Raw genomic sequence first — 19,053 nt, 5'->3', positions numbered from 1 at the left:
CTGACAGAGCCTAAGGCACCCTCACAGTGAGAAGTCAAAGAAATGTTTTTGTTTGGCTGAATTCTAAACACGAGGACATGTATTGGCTTTGTTTTGCTACTAATTTTATAACACATCACATGCTCCAATGGACACTTTCCCAATGTTCTTGAAAGTTTAATTAATATTTACCACGTAGAATGGCATCTTTATGAGGACCTCTATTGGAGGTGGAGTTAAGTCTGTGATTTGTATTCCAGTTTGGACGCTGGAGTGTCGCGTGGACTGTACAGCAGGGTCCTGATGTAATGATGCTCAACAAGATTAGTCCTCTCGGTTGGTTAGGGTCTGTGAAAAAACGACCTTTAGGCAGACGTGAAAACAAATGTTAGACGGAACTGCTCTCGGCGGTTCCTGGGAATTACTGAAACGTTTATGCTGCGAAGGCACTTGGTTCTGAAAACTAATTATTAGGTGGGTTTTTTTACACCCTTGACAAGAGGTCCTAGAGGAAATTGAAATAAGTAATCTAGACGAGAGGGAACATTTCATTACTTATTAATCAGACAAACAAAAAGCTGAACGTCACTATAAGGTGTTTTACCAGGCATATTTTCAGTCCAGTAAAACCAGAATCTTCCCTCTAGTCCTTAGAAAGAAACTGGAAGTTAATCCGAGATGAAGGCCTTGCAGTGATGGATAGAGCCCAGGGCCTGTTTCTGCCTGAAGATGAGAACCTGAGGGAAAAGGGTGACTGGAGCCAGTTTACACTGTGGCAGCAAGGTGAGCGTGCTACTTCCAGATCATTCTCTGCAACCTGATGGGAAGGGGGGACTTCTGCCGATACCTCCCAGAGCTAGGGTTCCCTGACTTAAAGGAAACTACCTGGGAAACCCAGATTATGAAAATCTATTTGTTGCTTCTTGAAACTATGTAGGAACACTCGTGTGTGTGTGTGTGTGTGTGTGTGTGTGTGTGTGTGTGTGCATGTAAATATATGGGTGTGTATATGCATGTGTGTATTTGGATAAATATATATATATGTTGTATTTTGATTTTCCTGGTCTTTCCTGTTAAATGATATGTTACAAAGAGTAACCCTACTGTACAGACGTAACTGAAGAGCCCACCGTGTGCTCATCGACGCCTTAGAAAGCAGCTTTCCTGAGCCTCTTTTGCTCCTGTACCTTGGAGACGATGTTGCGTGCCAAAATGATACCACCGCGGTGAGAGCCGTTAGGGGTGATGACAAACCAGAGTGACAAGTCAATAATAACTAGTGTCTGAGCTCATCAAGAATAGGAAGAGGGCTTCCCTGGTGGCGCAGTGGTTGAGAGTCCGCTTGCCAATGCAGGAGACGCGGGTTTGTGCCCCGGTCTGGGAAGATCCCACATGCCGCGGAGCGGCTGGGCCCGTGAGCCGTGGCCTCTGAGCCTGTGCGTCCGGAGCCTGTGCTCCGCAACGGGAGAGGCCACAACAGTGAGAGGCCCACGTGCCGCAAAAAAAAAAAAAGAATAGGAAGAGGTTCACAGTCAACCTAATATTCCTTGAGCTGAACCCAGGCCCGGGTACACAGACAGGGCCCCAATCTGTGTGTGTCTGATGAGTTAATATATCAATCTGTCCTCAAAATGAGGAGCACTGAATTTTATCTTTAAAGCTCTCTCCAATTCTCTTCTGGAAAATTCAAGTTAACCTGGGTTAACGGTAGCTGAACAAAAGTAAATCTATTTTGAAGACTAAACAGCATGTGTCACACATCTTTAGCTGCAGAAAATAAATTGAGAGGATGATAAGCAGTTGGTTTATATCATGGGACAAATAGCACTGTTGTTTATGTCGGTATGCTTTCAGAATACTAAGATTTACACGTCAGAGAAAGAAGAACGACTTCAGTAATATTTTCAGGGAAATGTCCAACAGAAGAGACATCACATGATTTCAAGTGACTGTGTCAGCTTTTTGCCAGCAAGATTTTTTTAAATAGAGCTGTGATAAGGTCAATATGTGAACAACGTGCTAATTTTGTCTATTGGCATCTCACTAAATGAGTCAATTCTGTTGTCCGTAAGCATTCCCCAGTTCATCTGATGGCTCCGTTCCATCAACATCCTCATGCTTCATGGCTTCCTACACTAAGTCTTCAGAATAATATGCATCCTGGCAGTAATTTCCGGAAACCATAGTCTCTGCTAAAAGCACATGCTTTAATAAGGTTGAAATATGCAAAGCATTATAGGGCATAGAAAAGTGTTAAGAAAGGAAATAAATAATGGAGACAGTTTCATTGGGGGCAACATTTTGACTTTTAAGGTTTTTGTGTATTTAAAAAATTTTTTTAACGGTAGCACAGTACATATAACTTAAAATTTACCACCTCACCTGTTTTCAAGTGTACATTCAGTGGGGTCACGTATATTCATATTTTCACGCAACCAATCTCTAGACCTGAGTTTCATCTTGCAAAACTCAAACTCTGTACCCATTAACAACACTTCCCACTGCCCTCCCCCAGCCCTTGGCAACCACCGTTGCACCTTCTGTTTCTATGAATTTACTACTTCAGACACTTCATAGAAGTGGAATCATACAATATTTGTGAACTTATAAATTTTCATATATTTTGATTATACCTGATTTTCCATGAATTAGAGTAATTTCTTAAAATATTATTTACTTCCTTGAGCTTTGTTAAATTCTTCTTCCCACTGAATGGAATTTGCATGTTCCTTTTTTTCCCTCTCTCCTTAAGTTTGACAAAGTGATCTAGTATGTTCTTTAAAAACCTCAAATTATATCTCACCTTATTTTGATTTTTTTCTAATTCCTGCTTTTATATTTTTCTTCCTCCTCATGTTCTTTTTGTTGTTTATTTTATCCGTTTTTTCTAAACTTTTCAATCAGAACTTCTTAGTAAGTTTATTTTCATTCTTTCATCTTCATTAATAAAAGCATTTAAGGCTATGGACTGATCTCTAGATTTAGCTTTGGATACTTTCCTTAAGCTATAATTTATATTTTCACTTGTATTATTCCCCCCAGAAACGACTTCATTTTTATCTCAATTTCCATTTCGATTCAAAATAATTTAGAAGTGTGTGTCTGTGTTTTATAAGTATCTGTTTTCCAATCAGTTGCAGTCAATTAAATAGAAATTAATTTCTAGTTTTATTTTATCATCATAAAATAATACAACTCCCATAGTTGCTCTTTTAAGAAGTTTTATTAAGGTTCTTGGTGGTCTTTTGTTTGTGGTTCCAGGCTTCTGTGAGAAACCCAGTAACTGTTTTCTGGAAACAAATTTCACAGTTTAAAGAATTTTGAAGGCAGCTAGTATTGTAGCTTGCATAGAAGCAGGGTGGCACCCCTGAAGGCAGATGCCCTGTTGGCCTGGAGACAGAGGGGAGGGAATCCTGCAGCAGGAGGGGTCAGGAAGATGAGGGGAGGGAGATGGCGGGGTCGTTTCTTAGCCACACTGAGAGCTCAGATTCAGACAGGAGGCCCATGAGGATCTGACTTGTGAAGACTTAGAGGTTGTCTAGTCTAGTTAGGAAAGGATGCTCCTGGAATCTTGAAGGCCTTGAAGCTATGGCTGCAAGCTTCATTTCTATTCATACGTAAGTGGGAATCATGGAAGTTCTCTAAGTAACCCAACCATTTCTGAAGTATATTTATTCCTTTTTAAATGATCAACGTTTTTGAGTTGGAGAAAAAAAAAAAGACCGAATCAACAAATATACATAACTAATTTTTCCCCACAGATGTTTTCAAATTGCTGTGTGAATGTTACAGAACATCTGTTTTGCTCGTTTATTGTTTCAACGATGAACGCTAAAACATAGTGTTAACAAATATGCCACACATGCACAGTCACGCTTTCTTCCAGAGCCCATGGGAGATGGTGCTAACCCATCCCAGTAGCCTTTCTGGATGAGCTCAAGCTGAACCTCTGAATCCTGCTCAACACGGTGTTCTAGGTAGCCACTGTCAACTGATCAGAGTTGTCATGCAAGATGAACCTATTGTCATCCCAGCAGTAAAGCCTTGAAACTTCAGAGAGATACAACCCAGAACCTTTAAAAATCTCACCTCCATGATATCCCTCATAAAGTGTATTCTTCACATGTAGATGAAATATTCAGTTGATTCTTTCAGATTTGCATCAGCAGTTAGATCTCTTTCTGGGGCTGTTTTTCCCAAAGAAACAAAGTTTATCACTTCTTGAAAGTTACGTTAAACTGTGTAAGAAATAATAAATTAAAAACAAAACCACACTGAGCTCAGCTGCTGGGCAGTTTTCTCCTCCGCGGAATGGTTTGTTCTGCACAGTTATGTTCAAATCCAAGACGCGACATAGTGAAAATCATGCTTGAAAGCATAGCCTTTGGAGACCGAGGATCCCGAGTTGGGGTCCTGGCTGCACCACTTGTTAGTGTGTGATGTGGGCTTGTTCCTGACTCTCTGAGCCTCAGATTCCTCAGCTGAAAAATGACGATGAAAATAGTGCCTCGACCGCCTGCCGATGCAGAGGACAGGGGTTCGTGCCCCGGTCCTGGAAGATCCCAGATGCCGCGGAGCGGCTGGGACCGTGAGCCATGGCCGCTGAGCCTGCGCGTCCGGAGCCTTTGCTCCGCAACGGGAGAGGCCACAGCAGTGAGAGGCCCGCGTACCGCAAAAAAAAAAAAAGAAAAAAAGAAAAGAAAATAATGCCTCGAGTATGGGGTTGTTACCAGGATCAGTGAGCAAAGGTCTGACATACAGAAAAATGATAGCGATTCTAGTTTTTATTACATAATAAGCATACATTATGTAACAGTAATGGAGACATCCGTAGGTCGCCGTTAAGGACATGGACTCTGGGTCCAGTTGGACTGGAATTCCCGCTCTGCCACTTACCGTGTGACCTCTCCGTGCCTCGCTTCCTCTTCTATAAAATACGATTCTAATAGTGTCCCCCTCCCTGGTGTGTAGGCATCAGGTGAGTGGTCCCTGGCCCGTGCTGAGCACCATGGAAGTGTAATTACATTCCTAAACCCTCCTAATCACACGTGAATAGTTAAAACTACCAACGGCAATCCACGAATGATAAGATTCCCCTACAGAGAATCTGTGTTTACAGACTAGAAAAGGTTTATGTGGCTAAATGGCTAGAGGTGTTCTCTAATTCACTCCTCACCAAGTGGCAATCCTAGTGACCCAATCTGTTAGGTTCCCCATTTATTAGCTATCATTCGGGTAAGACACACGTGTTCTCCAAGTGACACGTGCTCAGCCCTCACCACTGTGCCCGTGGGAAATCCAGACACCTCTAGCCGCTCCTCAAGGCCCCAGGCCTCACCTAGCTGCTGCCTGAACACACAGAACCCACAACTGGTACTACCGCTAAGTCAACCCCAGATCCTGCGTTTAGGACGGCATGGGAAGCTAGGGCTTGAACATTCTTTATGATGTCGTGTACAAGAATCTATTGGTTCAAACTGACATTATCATTAAACTCATATTCAATTAGTAACTAAAAACAGCAACTACCATTTTTCCTCAAGAGACAGATTACTTAGGAAAAACAAATATAGAAGTCATTTTCTAAAATATCGAGGTCCGTTTGATTGAGGACGCTGCCGTTAAGATACATTCCTTGTTAACTCTCATTTTATTCTCAGTATATAATTATCTTAGGACACAACTAACATTAATTAAATAAAGTTGAACTCAGCTTAGGTGTATCAGTACCTTGTAGGAAACCTGAATAGGGAATTACAATGTCTCTACCTTTTTAAAAAAACCCATTGTTTTCCTCGTCCATGAGAGCAAATGATGCTGTACCTTCCTAAGCACATCTTTCTTAAGAAACAGTGATTTTGTCGATGGTGAAGGAATTTGCCTAGTCCAGGGTGCTTTAGACTATGTCCCAAAATCTGTGTTCTTGACCAGGCCCTCAGAGAAACCCCCATCTCTCAGAGACCTCTCCCCTCGTCACTGAAATCCTATTCTTATCAGCATATAAAGGATGACCTGTACATTGGAAAATACATTAAATTTCAATGAAAACTAATGTGTGGGTTAGTAGAATATAGTCCTAGAAAATGCACTTTTAGGTCAGAAGTGTAACATAAGCCATTTTCCTTCCTTGGGGGCTGGGGGGTGGATGAGTTTCCTGTGGCTGCTATAACAATGACCATAAATGTCGTGGCTTAAGATAACTCAGATGTTTTACGTTTACAGTTCTGGGTCTCGCTGAGCTAAAGTCAAAATGTCATCAAGGCTGCATTCATTTTAGAGGCCGCCCACATTCCTTGGCTGTGGTCCCCTTCCGTCTTTGGAGCCCGCAGTAGCCACTCAAGTCTTTCTCATTCTTTATCACTCTGGCAGTGACTCCCTCTTCTACATTTAGACCCTGTGATTACACTGGGCCCATCCATTTCATCTACGATAATCTCCTTCTTTAAAGGTCAGCTGATTAGTAATCTCCACGTCACCTGCAACCTTAATTTTCCCTTGCCACGTAACATAACCTATTCACGAGTTCCTGGGCTTAGGATGTGGTCTTCTTTAGCAGGGAGCCGTTGTTCTGCCTGCCACAGGGGGAAAAATAAGTATTCAACACATGTCGTGCCCGTTAGACATCCTTAGTCAAATACGGTAGTCCAAGGCTGGGTGCAGAGCTCTGGTCCTTGCTGTGCCCGTCAGTGTTTATTGGAACAGGACACTCTGTCTTCTCGTGTTTACTCGGCCTTCTCATTCTTACAGTAAGGAGGACAGTATAGATTGTGTGTGGTCAAAACGGGATGAGTTAAAGCTTTACTGTGATTTGTTTCTAACAGTGGTTTTATCATTTATTGTTCTAGGAAGGAAAAATGAAAATGCCTGTAAAGGAGCTCGTAAAACCTGTGCTTTACTAGATAAATTCCCCGAGACGACAGGATGCCGAAGAGGACAGGTACCAAGAATGTTTTCTGTGCTGGGAGGAGCACAGTCAGTTATTAGGGGAATAAATGGGAATGCTCATGTTTACAAAGAAACGGTTATTTCCTTTGACCCACTGAATGCCTCTTTTTTCACTTGCTTTTTAATAAAACATAATGTCATGCCCTCGGCGGCAGCACTGAGGGTGGAAAATGTTCAGCGTTTATAGCTTTGTGGAAAATGGGAGTCCTTATTTTTAGTTCCTTCACAGAGAAATAAGATGAGGATATAAATTCCGAGTACTGCAAAGGCACTAATCTGAATTGACAGTAATTTTGTACTTTTAGCAGTTCTCCCACACCTTGGTAAATGGATGAACAGGGTGGTACATTTTCTGTGCAGATCAAATATTCCGTCATGCACCCGGGAACCCACGTGTGGCCGCACACGGGACCCACGAACTGCAGGCTCCGAATGCACCTGGGCTTGGTGATCCCCAAGGAAGGCTGCAGGATCCGGTGTGCCAACGAGACCAAGTATGTTTCCTCCCATCCCTTTCTCTCTTACTCGTCACCTCTGAGGATGGATGTTCGTTACGACAAAGCTATGCGTGGTTGGATTATTTCTCTTTCTTTGTCACTGAAGTAGACTGGAGTGGGTGGTATTAACCCAGCTTCTTAGTCGGTGTCCCACCTCTGCGCTTTCCGTGGGTCTGGAGATACTCCCCAGTTCTAGGGCTGCCCTCCTTAATCATTTCTCCCCAGAGCATTCTTGTCTGATTGACGAACCTTCTTGCTTCTCTTTCTAGATGGACAGACTTGCATTCAGTCAGCTAACTTGTCCTAAACCCTACACATATTACACATTGTGTTTATTGCTTTACACCTTGAACTATGCATCAGTACAAAGAGTCTCCTTCCTGAAGAAAACACCCTGTGATATTTATATGTCTTGCTCTAGAGGACACAGCATGGTGCAGCGGACGTGGCTGCCTTTTCAAATCCCAGCTGTGCCAACTAATCCTGTGTCACCTTGGCCAGTCACTTAATCCCCTGCAGCCTCAGCCTGCTTACTTATAAAATCGGCAGCGTTGCTATCTGCTTTGCAGGGTTGTTGTCCAGATTAAACGAAATAATGCCTACAAGGCACTTAGCCCGGGTACCGGCCTGAGAAGGGACATGGTGAATGTTAGGGCAACTTCTTTTGATGCCTTTGCCTGTTACTATTACTGGTCCTATTACTCTGTTCCCCTGGAATGCCCGCCTTTTCACCCATCCACAATTAACCTATTACTAAGATCCAATTTTGTTCCTAAAAAGGAACCTCTCCTTTGACTTCGTAGAGTATTTACAGGGTATATTCTCAGTGATTCTGCTTTTTATTTCCATTGCTTTTTATTAATTGGTATATATTGGTCTGATCTCTGGGACTGAGCTGTAAGTGCCTGGAGGGCAGAAACCAAGTTGTCTTCTCACACGTGTGTCACGGCCCTTGGTGGAGGTCTGCTGGAGGGGTGTGCAGGAGGGTACTGGTCGTTCGTTTGGTTATTGGCAGACACCTGCCTGCCCCGGGCCTGGGGCAGCAGCCCACCATGCCGTGAGGGATTCTGAGACGACTCACATGGAGGTCTTCCCCCACCAGAGGTGTCCAGTCAGGGAGAAAACACAGCTCGCAAGTCGTGAGTCATAAGAGAGGCTCAGGCGAGGATGCTGCAGGTGGTCGGTGGGCAGGCAGCTCATTTGCGCCGAGAACTGGGAAACCTGACAGTGGTGGCTTTTAAAGACAGGAAGGATTTGCACATTAAAAGCTGGAAGAGAGGGGCACTCGAGGCTGAACAAACAGCATCAGCATAGGCGCGGAAGCCAAAAATTACAAGCCACGTGTGAGCAATATTGAGTGCTTTCAGCAGCCAAGAGTGTGGGATACTGTTCAGAGGTAAACGGACCTTTAAATTCTGGGAAATTTTTCCAGAATTTATTTGAACACATATGATTCGAATCAGGTAGCACCAAACCAAAGGTGGTTAGGAGCGCTCCACCGGCACGTGCTGGGGGCCAGGTTTTCATAGAGGAGCTGCTGAAGCAAAGCAAGGAGATGATTTGACTGGTTGTGGTGTAAGCGGTTGCCTCGCTTGGGAAGGGCTGCTGGCTAATTGCGACTGGTCGCTCTTAAGTTTCACTTTCTCAGCTTCCAGTGCATTGGCTCCGAGGTAGGTTTTGCTTTGCTACGAGGCTGCCAAGGCATTAGAACACGTCCGTCTAATGGCCTCCTTGTTTCGTTCCTTTAACCTACGGAATGAGGTTGGAAAGTGAGAGAGTGGATTAGAAGCTAAATCATTGAAGGCTTTGAATACAAACTAGTGGGATCAGATCTCTTTTAGGAAGGCGTTCTGGAAACCCTGAGTGTGTCCGATGGGGCGTTTGGGAAGAACAGTTAACAGACTGCCTCAGTAGCCCACCCCAGAAGGGCAGGGATTGGGATCCTGGAAAGAAAGGGAGAGTAAAGAACAGAGGCAGGAGACGTGATGGAGATTGACTCGAGTGAATCTCGAGCATGTGGGGCAAGGGAGGGGTGTCCGTGATGATGCGACAGTTTCCATTTTGGTCAGTAGGGGGGTGTTGATGCTTTAGCAGATGCTGAGAGCTTGGGAGGCAAGAGGCAGGTTAGGGGAACAGATCATGAGTCCGGTCTTCATATTATTTAAGTTGCTGTTGGAACACAGGAGTGAAAATATCCAGGAGTCTGCTGGATAGTGAGGTCTGGAGCTCAGGGGAGAAGTCAAGTCTAGACATAAAGGTTTTAGAAGGAGGCTTATTGGGAGGCTCTAGAGGAAACGTGAGAGTCCATGGCCACATCGACATTTCGGAGGCAGAAAAAGGAAAGAGAGCCAAGAAGGAACTGGGGCAGCAGAGGGCAGAGCTGGAAGAGCCAGGAGGGGGAATCAGAGATGGCCAGACCGGGCGAAGTTTCTTCCAAGATGCAGTGGAGCTCACCAAGCCTTGCTGAGCTCCGTTCGGGTCTACAGGGTCTCTCTGCCAAAGGGGAGAGGGGCAGGGGACGCAGGGAAAACAGAGAGGAGGTGGAGGTGTGCTGGGGAAGGCAGAGTTTGATGAGGTCAACTCCTTGGAGGTCAAATTAGAATCACAGGGACCGTGAAGATGGAGAGGAGCTTCAGGCCTAATTTAAGTATACCAACTTAGGGTCTTAAACTGAAGCTGGGAATGTGATTAGGGGAACTGTCTGCACCCGCCAGAAGTAGGGAAGGGCTGTAAGCCCAGCCCCACGGCTCACTTGTAGGGTGATCTTGAATAAGAACATTGACTGGGCAGCCCCTCCATTCCCACTGGGCTAAAAGCCAGCCTCCTTCAGGTGGCAGTAAGTAGCTGCTGATAACAATACTTTGCAGATGGTATAGTTTACAAATTCACAGTGATTATTAAAAAGCACTTGCCGACACCCCGCCTCTCATTGGGCTAGGGCGGCGGTTTTGCGGAGGATGGATTGTTTCACGCTGTCTTGTCCCCAGGGAGCTTTGAAGCATCGGTGCCCTTCCTCTCCCTCCTCAATGCTGGTCAGCCTCCTTCTCCACGTCCCTTCTATGGTACTTGTTTTATGTTGCATTACATTCTCATCCTTCATAATCCTTAACTCCAGGGTGGCCGGGTCAGGCTAAGTATTTCATTACAAAAAGAGTGTTTTTCATGAGAGAAATGGGTCAATGAAATTAAAGCACTGTGCAATGCTTCTAGTGAAAATAGCTAGAGAGCTGAATAGTAGAGTCAGTTTATAAACTCTGAGGACAGAACGTGAAATCTGTATGTAATATGAAATCATACGTAATATGAAATCTGGGAAGTTTCACACTTATTATGGAAGCACTATTAGTGTGGAACAGAAGCACACGTACCAGGACATCAGGCTTCCTTGTCATGGGCAAGTGGAAGCAATTTTTCAGAGCTTCTCCACTTTTGAAGGAGTAGCAATTTGCGCCTTGTAGTCCTCAGGTATTAATCATCACACTGCGATTCCTGCTAGCGGGCGTGCGTGTTGGTTAAAGATTCCATCACTGCAAATCATAGCACAGCTCTTTCTATCTGAAGATGGGCTTGAAGGTAGGCAGCTGTCTATCTCAATAAGTAAAATGATCATTTAAAATGAATAAGTGCTTTCCGATGACAAAACTGATGCATGCCCCTGCTACATAATTTGTGAAACACAGAGAAGCACGACAAAGAAAGAATATTATTTTTGATTTCGGTACTCAGAGATATTGCTCAGACGCTTCTCAGGGCCTGTATAATATATATTCATGATGAGGAAGCTCCTAGTGATAATATGCATCGTGCTTGCTATGTGTCAAGCACGGTTCGAAGCCCTCTGCATACCTTCACAACAGCCCCGCGTAACTGGGAGTATTAAAATCTCTACTTTTCAGCTGAGGAGACAGATGTATAAATAGGCTGAGTAACTTCCCCAAGGTCACTCAGCTTAGCAAGTGTCGATATTTGTGTCAGGGTCCTAGGGCTGCCGTAACAAATTAACGCAATCTGGATGACTTAAAACAACAGAAATGTCTTCTCTCACCATTTTGGAGGCCAGAAGTCCGAAATCAAGGTATGGTCAGGGTTGGGTCCTTCTGGAGGCTCTGAGGGGCAATCCCTGTCCCCTGACTGTCTCCTGGCTTCCAGTGGCCACGGGCTCTCCTTGCTGCGTCCTGGCTCGTAGGCGCATCACTGCCATGTCTGCCTCTGTCATCATGTCACCTTCTCCCTCCGTCTTCTGCCCTTGTCTTCTTTTCCAAAGGCGCTTACTGAGGACCTCCCTGGTGGTCCAGTGGTTGAGACTCCGCACTTCCAATGCTGGGGACATGAGTTCCATCCCTGGTCGGGGAACTAAGATCCTACATGCTGGGGGCATGGCCAAAAAAATAAGCAAATAAATAATTAAAGGCACTTACTGGATTTAGGGCCCAGCCTAACCCGGAATGATCTCACTGCAAGCCCTTTAACTTAATTACAACTGCAAAGACCCTTTTTTCCAAATCAGGTTATATCCACAGCTTCCAGGGGGACATACTTCTGGGGGTGAGGGCCACCATTCAGCCCACTACAGTGTTGGAACCAAGGTTGCATGCCAGACAGTTTGGCTTGAAAGTTTGTGCTTCTAGCCTCAATGCCATAGACCCACTTATATATAGGTTTGAGGGCTTTTTGAGTTTTGGTCACAAGATTAGGATCATGCTATACTTATAAGGTGACCACTTTGAATGCCGGTTTTTGTTTCCAGATATCAGGGTAACAAGTAGAGAAGGCTGCTGGGGAGTCTCCATCTCTGGGGGTTTGTTCGTGTCCCCCTCGACAGGCCATGCTTTGCAGTCAGTAAAATGAGCTCATTAGCGATCTTGAGTCAGAGCTGAATGAACTTGAGTCAGTGGATAAACAGGCCACCGCTGGCAAGTGGGAATAATTGATATCCTCACAGAGTGGCCAAGGTGTGTGAGCTTTGGGTGATCCCAGAGACAAATCCTTTCTTCTGAGTCTCCACGAGGGGCTTCTGGTTCATGCCGGAACCATACCAAGGGAAAGAAGGGTGACCGTGCAGCTCTCCTGGAGACCCAGCCTCATTGCCTGTGAATCGCTGACCTGAAACGTTGCACAGGACCTATATGTAGCCAGAAAATCATGTGTTGGCATGAGTGTCAGCAACAGACTGAAGAAATGAATGGGCAATAAGTCATTTAATTCCTCTTTATGTGGTTGTGGAAATAATGACCTTTTCCCACACACCTCGAGTATTCTAGAATATATTTTTTCATTACTCTTTCAAGTTTCCTATTAGGAGGATTGTGTAGAAGGCATACTAAGATATTAACAGTCAAAGAGAGACCGTTGTTTTTAATCCACCGTGAATTGTTCATAGACGTCATTTGTTATGTTTTCATAAAGTGTCCAAGAAGATAGTTTAAATTTTTTCTCATCATGTCATAGAAGCTGTAAATTACCAAATCATTTGGAACCAAATATTTTTGCCTCTTCTTCCTTTTTTGGGGAGAGGGGGGTTGTTTTTTGGTTTTTTTAGTCGTTTCCCTGAAGTCATAGATCTTCTGTTTCACAAAATATACCCATCTTCCATTCAAATTGTAATGTGACCTTTCCACATTACTTTATCCACCATTCAAGCCTGTCCATCTGGGACTGTAGGACCAAACATGTCACTTTTAACTGGATGGGATGCTTCCCTTAAGGTTTGTTGTTAAATAGTGACGTTTCACGCTCTTTCTTCTTTTTCTTAAGCAAGTTGGAGAATTAAAAACACCGATAAAGTTTCTTTACCCCTGTCCTGGTTAGCATGGGGTGTCTATGGCTATCCATACACACAGATGAATATCTGTGTCTCGACAGGGAAACAGCACTTCCCACATTGAAAACAGATTTTGTCCAAACATTTGTTCATTGAACTGATGGTTGAGAATTTGGAAAGTTGAGATCCATTTTGCTATGGCAGTAATAAATGATGTGGAGGTTTCTGGGCCAGCCCTTAAAAGCCTCCTAACTCATGGTCTCTGTTAATAGGGCTGTAGCACCAGTGACTATTGGTTTTTTTAACTTTTTATTTTATATTGGAGAATAGTTGGTTAACAATGTTGTATTAGTTTCAGGTGTACAGCAAAGTGATTCAGTTATACATATACATGTATCTATTCTTTATAATAATGTTTCTATGGGAAAACAGATCCTGAATTTTCACTTCAGATTTTAACATCCTGTATCTTCATGAAAGTAAATTAAGAGCACCAAAGTCTCCCGACCTGGGTTCAAATCCTGGCTTCCCCTCTTATGAAGTGTAACTTTAGACAACTTGCATGGCCTCACTAAGCCTCAATTTCCTCATCTGTAAAATGGGAAGAATAAAAGTGTGTCTTGGTGTAGTTTTGAGAATTAAAGTGATCCGTATAAATACATTCAGAACTGTATTTACAGAGTGTGATGTGGTAACTATGCTCAGTATTTTTGAGCTTTTATTGTGCTCGTCTCTGATTGCTGCAGAAATGGGGACTTCTGCCCCTTACCTCCCAGGGCGTGAGACCAAGCACTCCTGTACTGTCGGAGGTGGTCCTTGGAACCTGCAGTGTGCACTCTGGCGGGGATGAGGGTGGGTGCTCTAAGGAGACAGGAAGGAGGGGGAAACGGGACGTCGAGGGTGTGCAGGGCCAGGGCTGGTGAAGGAATGGATCAGATGCAGAGGGGGGCTATGATGTGATAGGCCTGGGGCTGGGAGGGACGCTGAGGCAGGGGGGCACAGCAGGGCACAGCGGATGGCCACCCCCTCCATTTTCCCTTGTGCCGCCACCCTGGAGAGGGGCCAGAGGCATCCCAGCTCTGTGGCCTTGGGAGGTTTCCTCTCCCTCTTCCCTTTCTTTGTCCTCCCCTTTTGGCTTTCTTCACGATGTTACAGAGCCCTCTGCTACTGGGTAACCGAGGACCACGAGGGGGAAGTCAAACGCTGTTACAGAGGCAGCGCAGGGGCTGCACAGCGGAGCCGAAGCCCCAGGCCCACTTGGAGGGGAGAGAATCCCCGCGGCAGCCTGGCTGGAACGAGCCCCCCCCCAGGAGGGGTGGAGAGAGATACTAGGGTGCATATATACAGAACCTGTTGGGAAAAGAGCTTCTTTGTAATTTAGCCATCTTTTATTGAAATTACTATTTTGACATCCAACAAAATAGCAAATACCATACCCATTTCTCAGATGACAGTTTGTGAAATGTATCCTGTAAAATGCAGTATGAAGACTAAAGTCCCAGCCAACAGCTTGGCTCAGAGAATTAAGAGAATTTCCGAGCTGAAAGAAGCCTTGGAGACCCTCCTGTCCTCCTCCATCATTGCACAGATGGGGAAACTGAGGCCCACAGGTGACATGCTTATCACAGCCACATGGCTAGTTAGCAGTGGTCAGAACAAGAACACAGGTGTCCTAGCTTCCAGAAAAATGCTTTATCCTGATAGATAGATGATAGATAGATAGATAGATAGATAGACAGACAAAGAAGATATGTGCATGTGTATTTCTGTATTAGGAGGAGAGAAAAAAGAGGAAGTGGCAATAATGCAGTTTTAATTTCAATTCCAGGATGTGCCAGGCTTTCCAGTGCAGTGAGAAACTGAGGGATTTCAATGGATCCGAATTGATAAGAGCTGTGTTAAAGCAGCCTGATTCCGGAGCCCTTTGACCCTTTTCTGTGCTCCAGTCAGAATTCCTTTCAGGCCACCTCAGCATAGCAGCTATAGGCGCTGAGAATGTTTCCTACAACCGCGATTTGAGCTAGAGGTCCGGCTGTAATGAAGCAAGCCTAGTGCCTTTCTGCTTCCTCCGCAGAATCACGGTGTCACCGCAGGCATCCGAACTGGCTTGCATGTGATTCCTTTGCTGAAAAATTAGAACCGCGTCATTTGTCTACCTCAGAACCTTTTAGCAAAGATCACTGAGATATAATCTATAAAGTTTTTAGGTGGAAAACTCTATAAGCGCGTAGCGTCATTATTTGGCATTATTAATGGTGATGGTAATTCTATGGCAAAATTATGGTTATTAGGTTTATGCTGCCACCGTTATACCATTATCATTAATTATAATAGTCTGAGAAATTGAGGAATTACACAATGTTGGTTTATCTTGTGACCAGATATTCTTCTATCTTTTGGCAAACCAGGGAGAGACGTTCTTCTCGTAACAGTGAGAAATGCTAAAATTAAGCTGAGGTAGCCATCTCGGGATGGGCTGCAGCTCCCCACTGCTATCCTGCCTTTCTGGACCCTCAGAGGAGGGCTGGGCGAACGCCTCCAGGAAGACTTCTTTCCAAGGATGCTCTGAAAATCTTTTCTCCAGAGGGTCCTTTTCTTGTCATAATTTCAGCATAACTTAAATGTATGTGGTGGAGATTTGCTCTCAAAGCGAGTGGCCTGAAAACCATTTTCTTTGCATTGCAATGAGTGTCTTTGTTTTTCACTCAGAAGAGGTGCAAGACCTTTGACATCTTTGAGCTCTGACTCTTTTTGTTCTGGAAAACCTTCATCCTTTCCCAGACAGGTGACACATCTCTTGTTGAACGCAAGTCACTTTAGTCTGCATGTCACTTGGATGGAGTTTTATTGTCCTTCCCAATTAGGGCTGCACTTTTAGTCATTCTAGCTCTCATAAGTGATTGAAAGACATCATTTTTTACCTATTCAGAACGTATCTACATTTAAGAATCTACAATAAGTAATTGAGTATCTTTACTGTTTTCTGGGAAAGTGTCTGAAAGAAAATAGAAAGGCAAGTATAAATCTAATAGAATTTTATGGCCCTAATGGAATCCAGCCCCTTGGAATACCTCCCAGATTTCACGTTTAAAAAATCGTTTAATCAGTGGTTTACACTAGTCCACATTTGACCCAAAATATCTGCAAAGCCACAACCCAGTGCTAACTTAAGTTCCACCTTTACAGGCACTGGTATGCCATGAATGAACCAGCGCTAAAAGCTTTTCCCAATTTTTAAGGAATTTAAGTTAATGAATGGAATGCTTAAGGTTTTTCTCACATCCAGCATTCCTAAATCTTTGGCTTTCTTATACTTACCGTAATCTAGTGGAAAATGTCATTTTGTGCAAACTTAGAATGTTCAATTTAGTTGTCTTAATTACTTCCAGTACTTTAAGTAGGTTCTAGACTCTCTACTACTCAGAAAACGTTGAGAATCACTTGTCATTGCCGCACCAAGCGTTATGTCACAGATTCTCTTAGGGAGTTTTGATATTGCACCCCCTGGGAAGTTTTCAGTCTTCTCAAATAGAGGGAGATTACTCATAGAGAGTGATGCCAAAGTAATTTTGAATTTTCTGTATGAATTTGACTAGGTGCTGCATATAAGTGGAATCATACAGTATTTGTCCTTGCATGAGTGGCTAATTTCACTTAGCATGATGGCCTAAAGGTTCATCCATGTTGTAGCATTGTCAGAATTTCCTTCTAAGGCTGAGGAATATTCCATTGTATGTATAGACCACATTTGTTTATCCACTCATCTGTCAGTGGACACTGGTGTTGCTTCCACCTTTTGGCTACTGTGAGGAATGCTGCTGTGAACATGGATGTACTGTTGTTTTCTTTTGCATGCCCTTCCCCCCTTGTCTTCTGCCTGTATTGTAGGCTTGTCACTGACATTGCTTAGTCCCACCGATAACAAGGCCGAGGAAATGACCACCAAACTGTATAAGCTAGGGATCATTTTGCTTCTTTTTTCTTGTCATTTTTTTCATTTCTTAACTTTGCTTTTCTTTTCAAATTTGACTTTGCATGGTAATGAATACATAGTCAGTCATTTGCCCCTGAGTCTATATATTTTTGTCCTTCGTTACACTTGGATGGGACTCCAGTAGACCCTGACCCTTCAGAGGAATTGGATCAAAGAGCCAAGCAACTCATTTATTGAGTGCAAGACTTTAGGGTAGGTGGGACCTCCCCTGTGGACCAGTGGTTAGGACTGTGTGCTTCCACTAATGGGGTTGTGGGCCCCATCCCTGGTCAGGGAGCTAAGGTCCCACAGGCTGTGCAGCGTGGCCAAAAAATAAAAATAAACTCGCAATTGCACAACATTGTGAATCAACTATACTTCAGTTAAAACAAAGACATCCGGGTGGGTGTGTGAGGCAGCGCAGGAGGTGGGGCTGGGGAGAGAATGGGTAACAGAACAGAGGATTGGTTCCCAACTTCAAGGAGCTTTTAACTTGCAGATATTTGTTACTTTAAATTATTTGGAAATTTTAGTGTCAGATTCATTAATATGTCTCAGACAAATTTGTCTCCCACTTCACTGCCTTCCAACTCAGGACATTTGGCAATGACTGGAGACTTTTTTTTTTTTTTTTTTTTTTTGGCTGCATTGGATCTTCGTTGCTGTGTGCGGGCTTTCTCTAGTTGTGGCAAGCAGGGGCTACTCTTCGTTGAGGTGTGTGGGCTTCTTATTGCAGTGGCTTCTCTTGTTGTGGAGCACAGACTCTCGGTGCGCAGACTTCAGTAGTTGTGGCACGCGGGCTCAGTAGTTGTGGCTCGCGGGCTCAGTAGTTGTGGCTTGTGGGCTCTAGAGCACAGGCTCAGTAGTTGTGGCACACAGGCTCAGCAGTTGTGGCGCACAGGCTTAGTTGCTCCGCAGCATGTGAAATCTTCCCGGACCAGGGCTGGAACCCGTGTCCCCTGCATTGGCAGGCGGATTCCTAACCACTGCGCCACCAGGGAAGCCCAGGAGACATTTTTGATTGTCACAGTTTGTAAGGGCGTGCTACTAGTATCTAGCGGAGACCAGAGGTGCTGCTAAACGTCTCACAGAGCGCAGGACAGGCCCCCCCACTGCCAAAACAAAGAATTACCTGGCAAAAATGTCAGTATTGCCAAGGTTGAGAAAGCTTGCCGTGTGTAACATTATCTAATTTAATATTGATTAATCACCAGGTAATGAACATAAAAAGACAAATCATTTCCCTAAGGAAAACTTCTTTATGATAATGCAATAAGTTGAAATCAAGCTAGCGTTTTCCTCCTATAATTTTAATTATTTGCTAATCCAGGAAGTAAGATTTTAAATACTTGAGAGGAATTTTGATATCTAGAAAACATTTCCTAGTAAAAACTTCATTTCAGAAACATAACTTAGCATTTACCATATTGACAATTAATACCTATTCGAAAAAGAAGAAAACATTAGCAGAAATAATAAACTTTCCTTGGGTTTGAAAGGCATTGTATGATTGCGCCCTGCATTTTACTCTCTCGACTGTCTTATTTAGACTAACACCATATTTAGATCTTAGCTCCTCTACAGGTATCTTGTGAAGTAGTGCTGTCAGCCCTAAAGGATGTTTTGCAGCATTCATTTCAAATATTCCATGGATAACCCACTTGCACAGCGTATAACATTAGGAGTATAAACAATCTGCCCTTCCATAAAATGGAACTTTAACAAATGGAATGGGTTGAAAAGAGAATCATTTGGAGATGCACAGACACCATGCCTGTGGGACATCAAAATGCCTGAGACCCAGTCACTGTCTGTACTTCCACACCAATCTCTGAAATGCCAGGGAGGATACCATGGAGCCATTGACTGGGAGGTCACCTTGGGAATGAGCCACTGGG

General features: G+C 44.0%; 1 protein-coding gene across 2 annotated transcripts in view; it reads left to right on the top strand.

Moving 5' to 3' along the window:
* ASPH (aspartate beta-hydroxylase) overlaps positions 1-19,053 on the top strand; it is a 207,742-nt gene that overhangs the window by 185,521 nt on the left and 3,168 nt on the right. For both annotated transcript variants that reach the window (XM_082859064.1, XM_082859063.1), the window contains 3 exons: positions 627-762; positions 6,825-6,916; positions 7,285-7,418. In XM_082859064.1, the coding sequence (XP_082715190.1) occupies positions 627-762; positions 6,825-6,916; positions 7,285-7,418 (362 nt within the window). The remainder of the gene's footprint in view (positions 1-626; positions 763-6,824; positions 6,917-7,284; positions 7,419-19,053) is intronic.

The sequence above is a fragment of the Leucopleurus acutus genome (genome assembly GCF_964270905.1).
Source record: "Leucopleurus acutus genome assembly, chromosome: 17".
Classification (NCBI taxonomy): Eukaryota; Metazoa; Chordata; class Mammalia; order Artiodactyla; family Delphinidae; genus Leucopleurus; species Leucopleurus acutus.
Note: the sequence above shows the minus strand (reverse complement) of the source record. Positions and strands in the feature narration are given on the sequence as shown.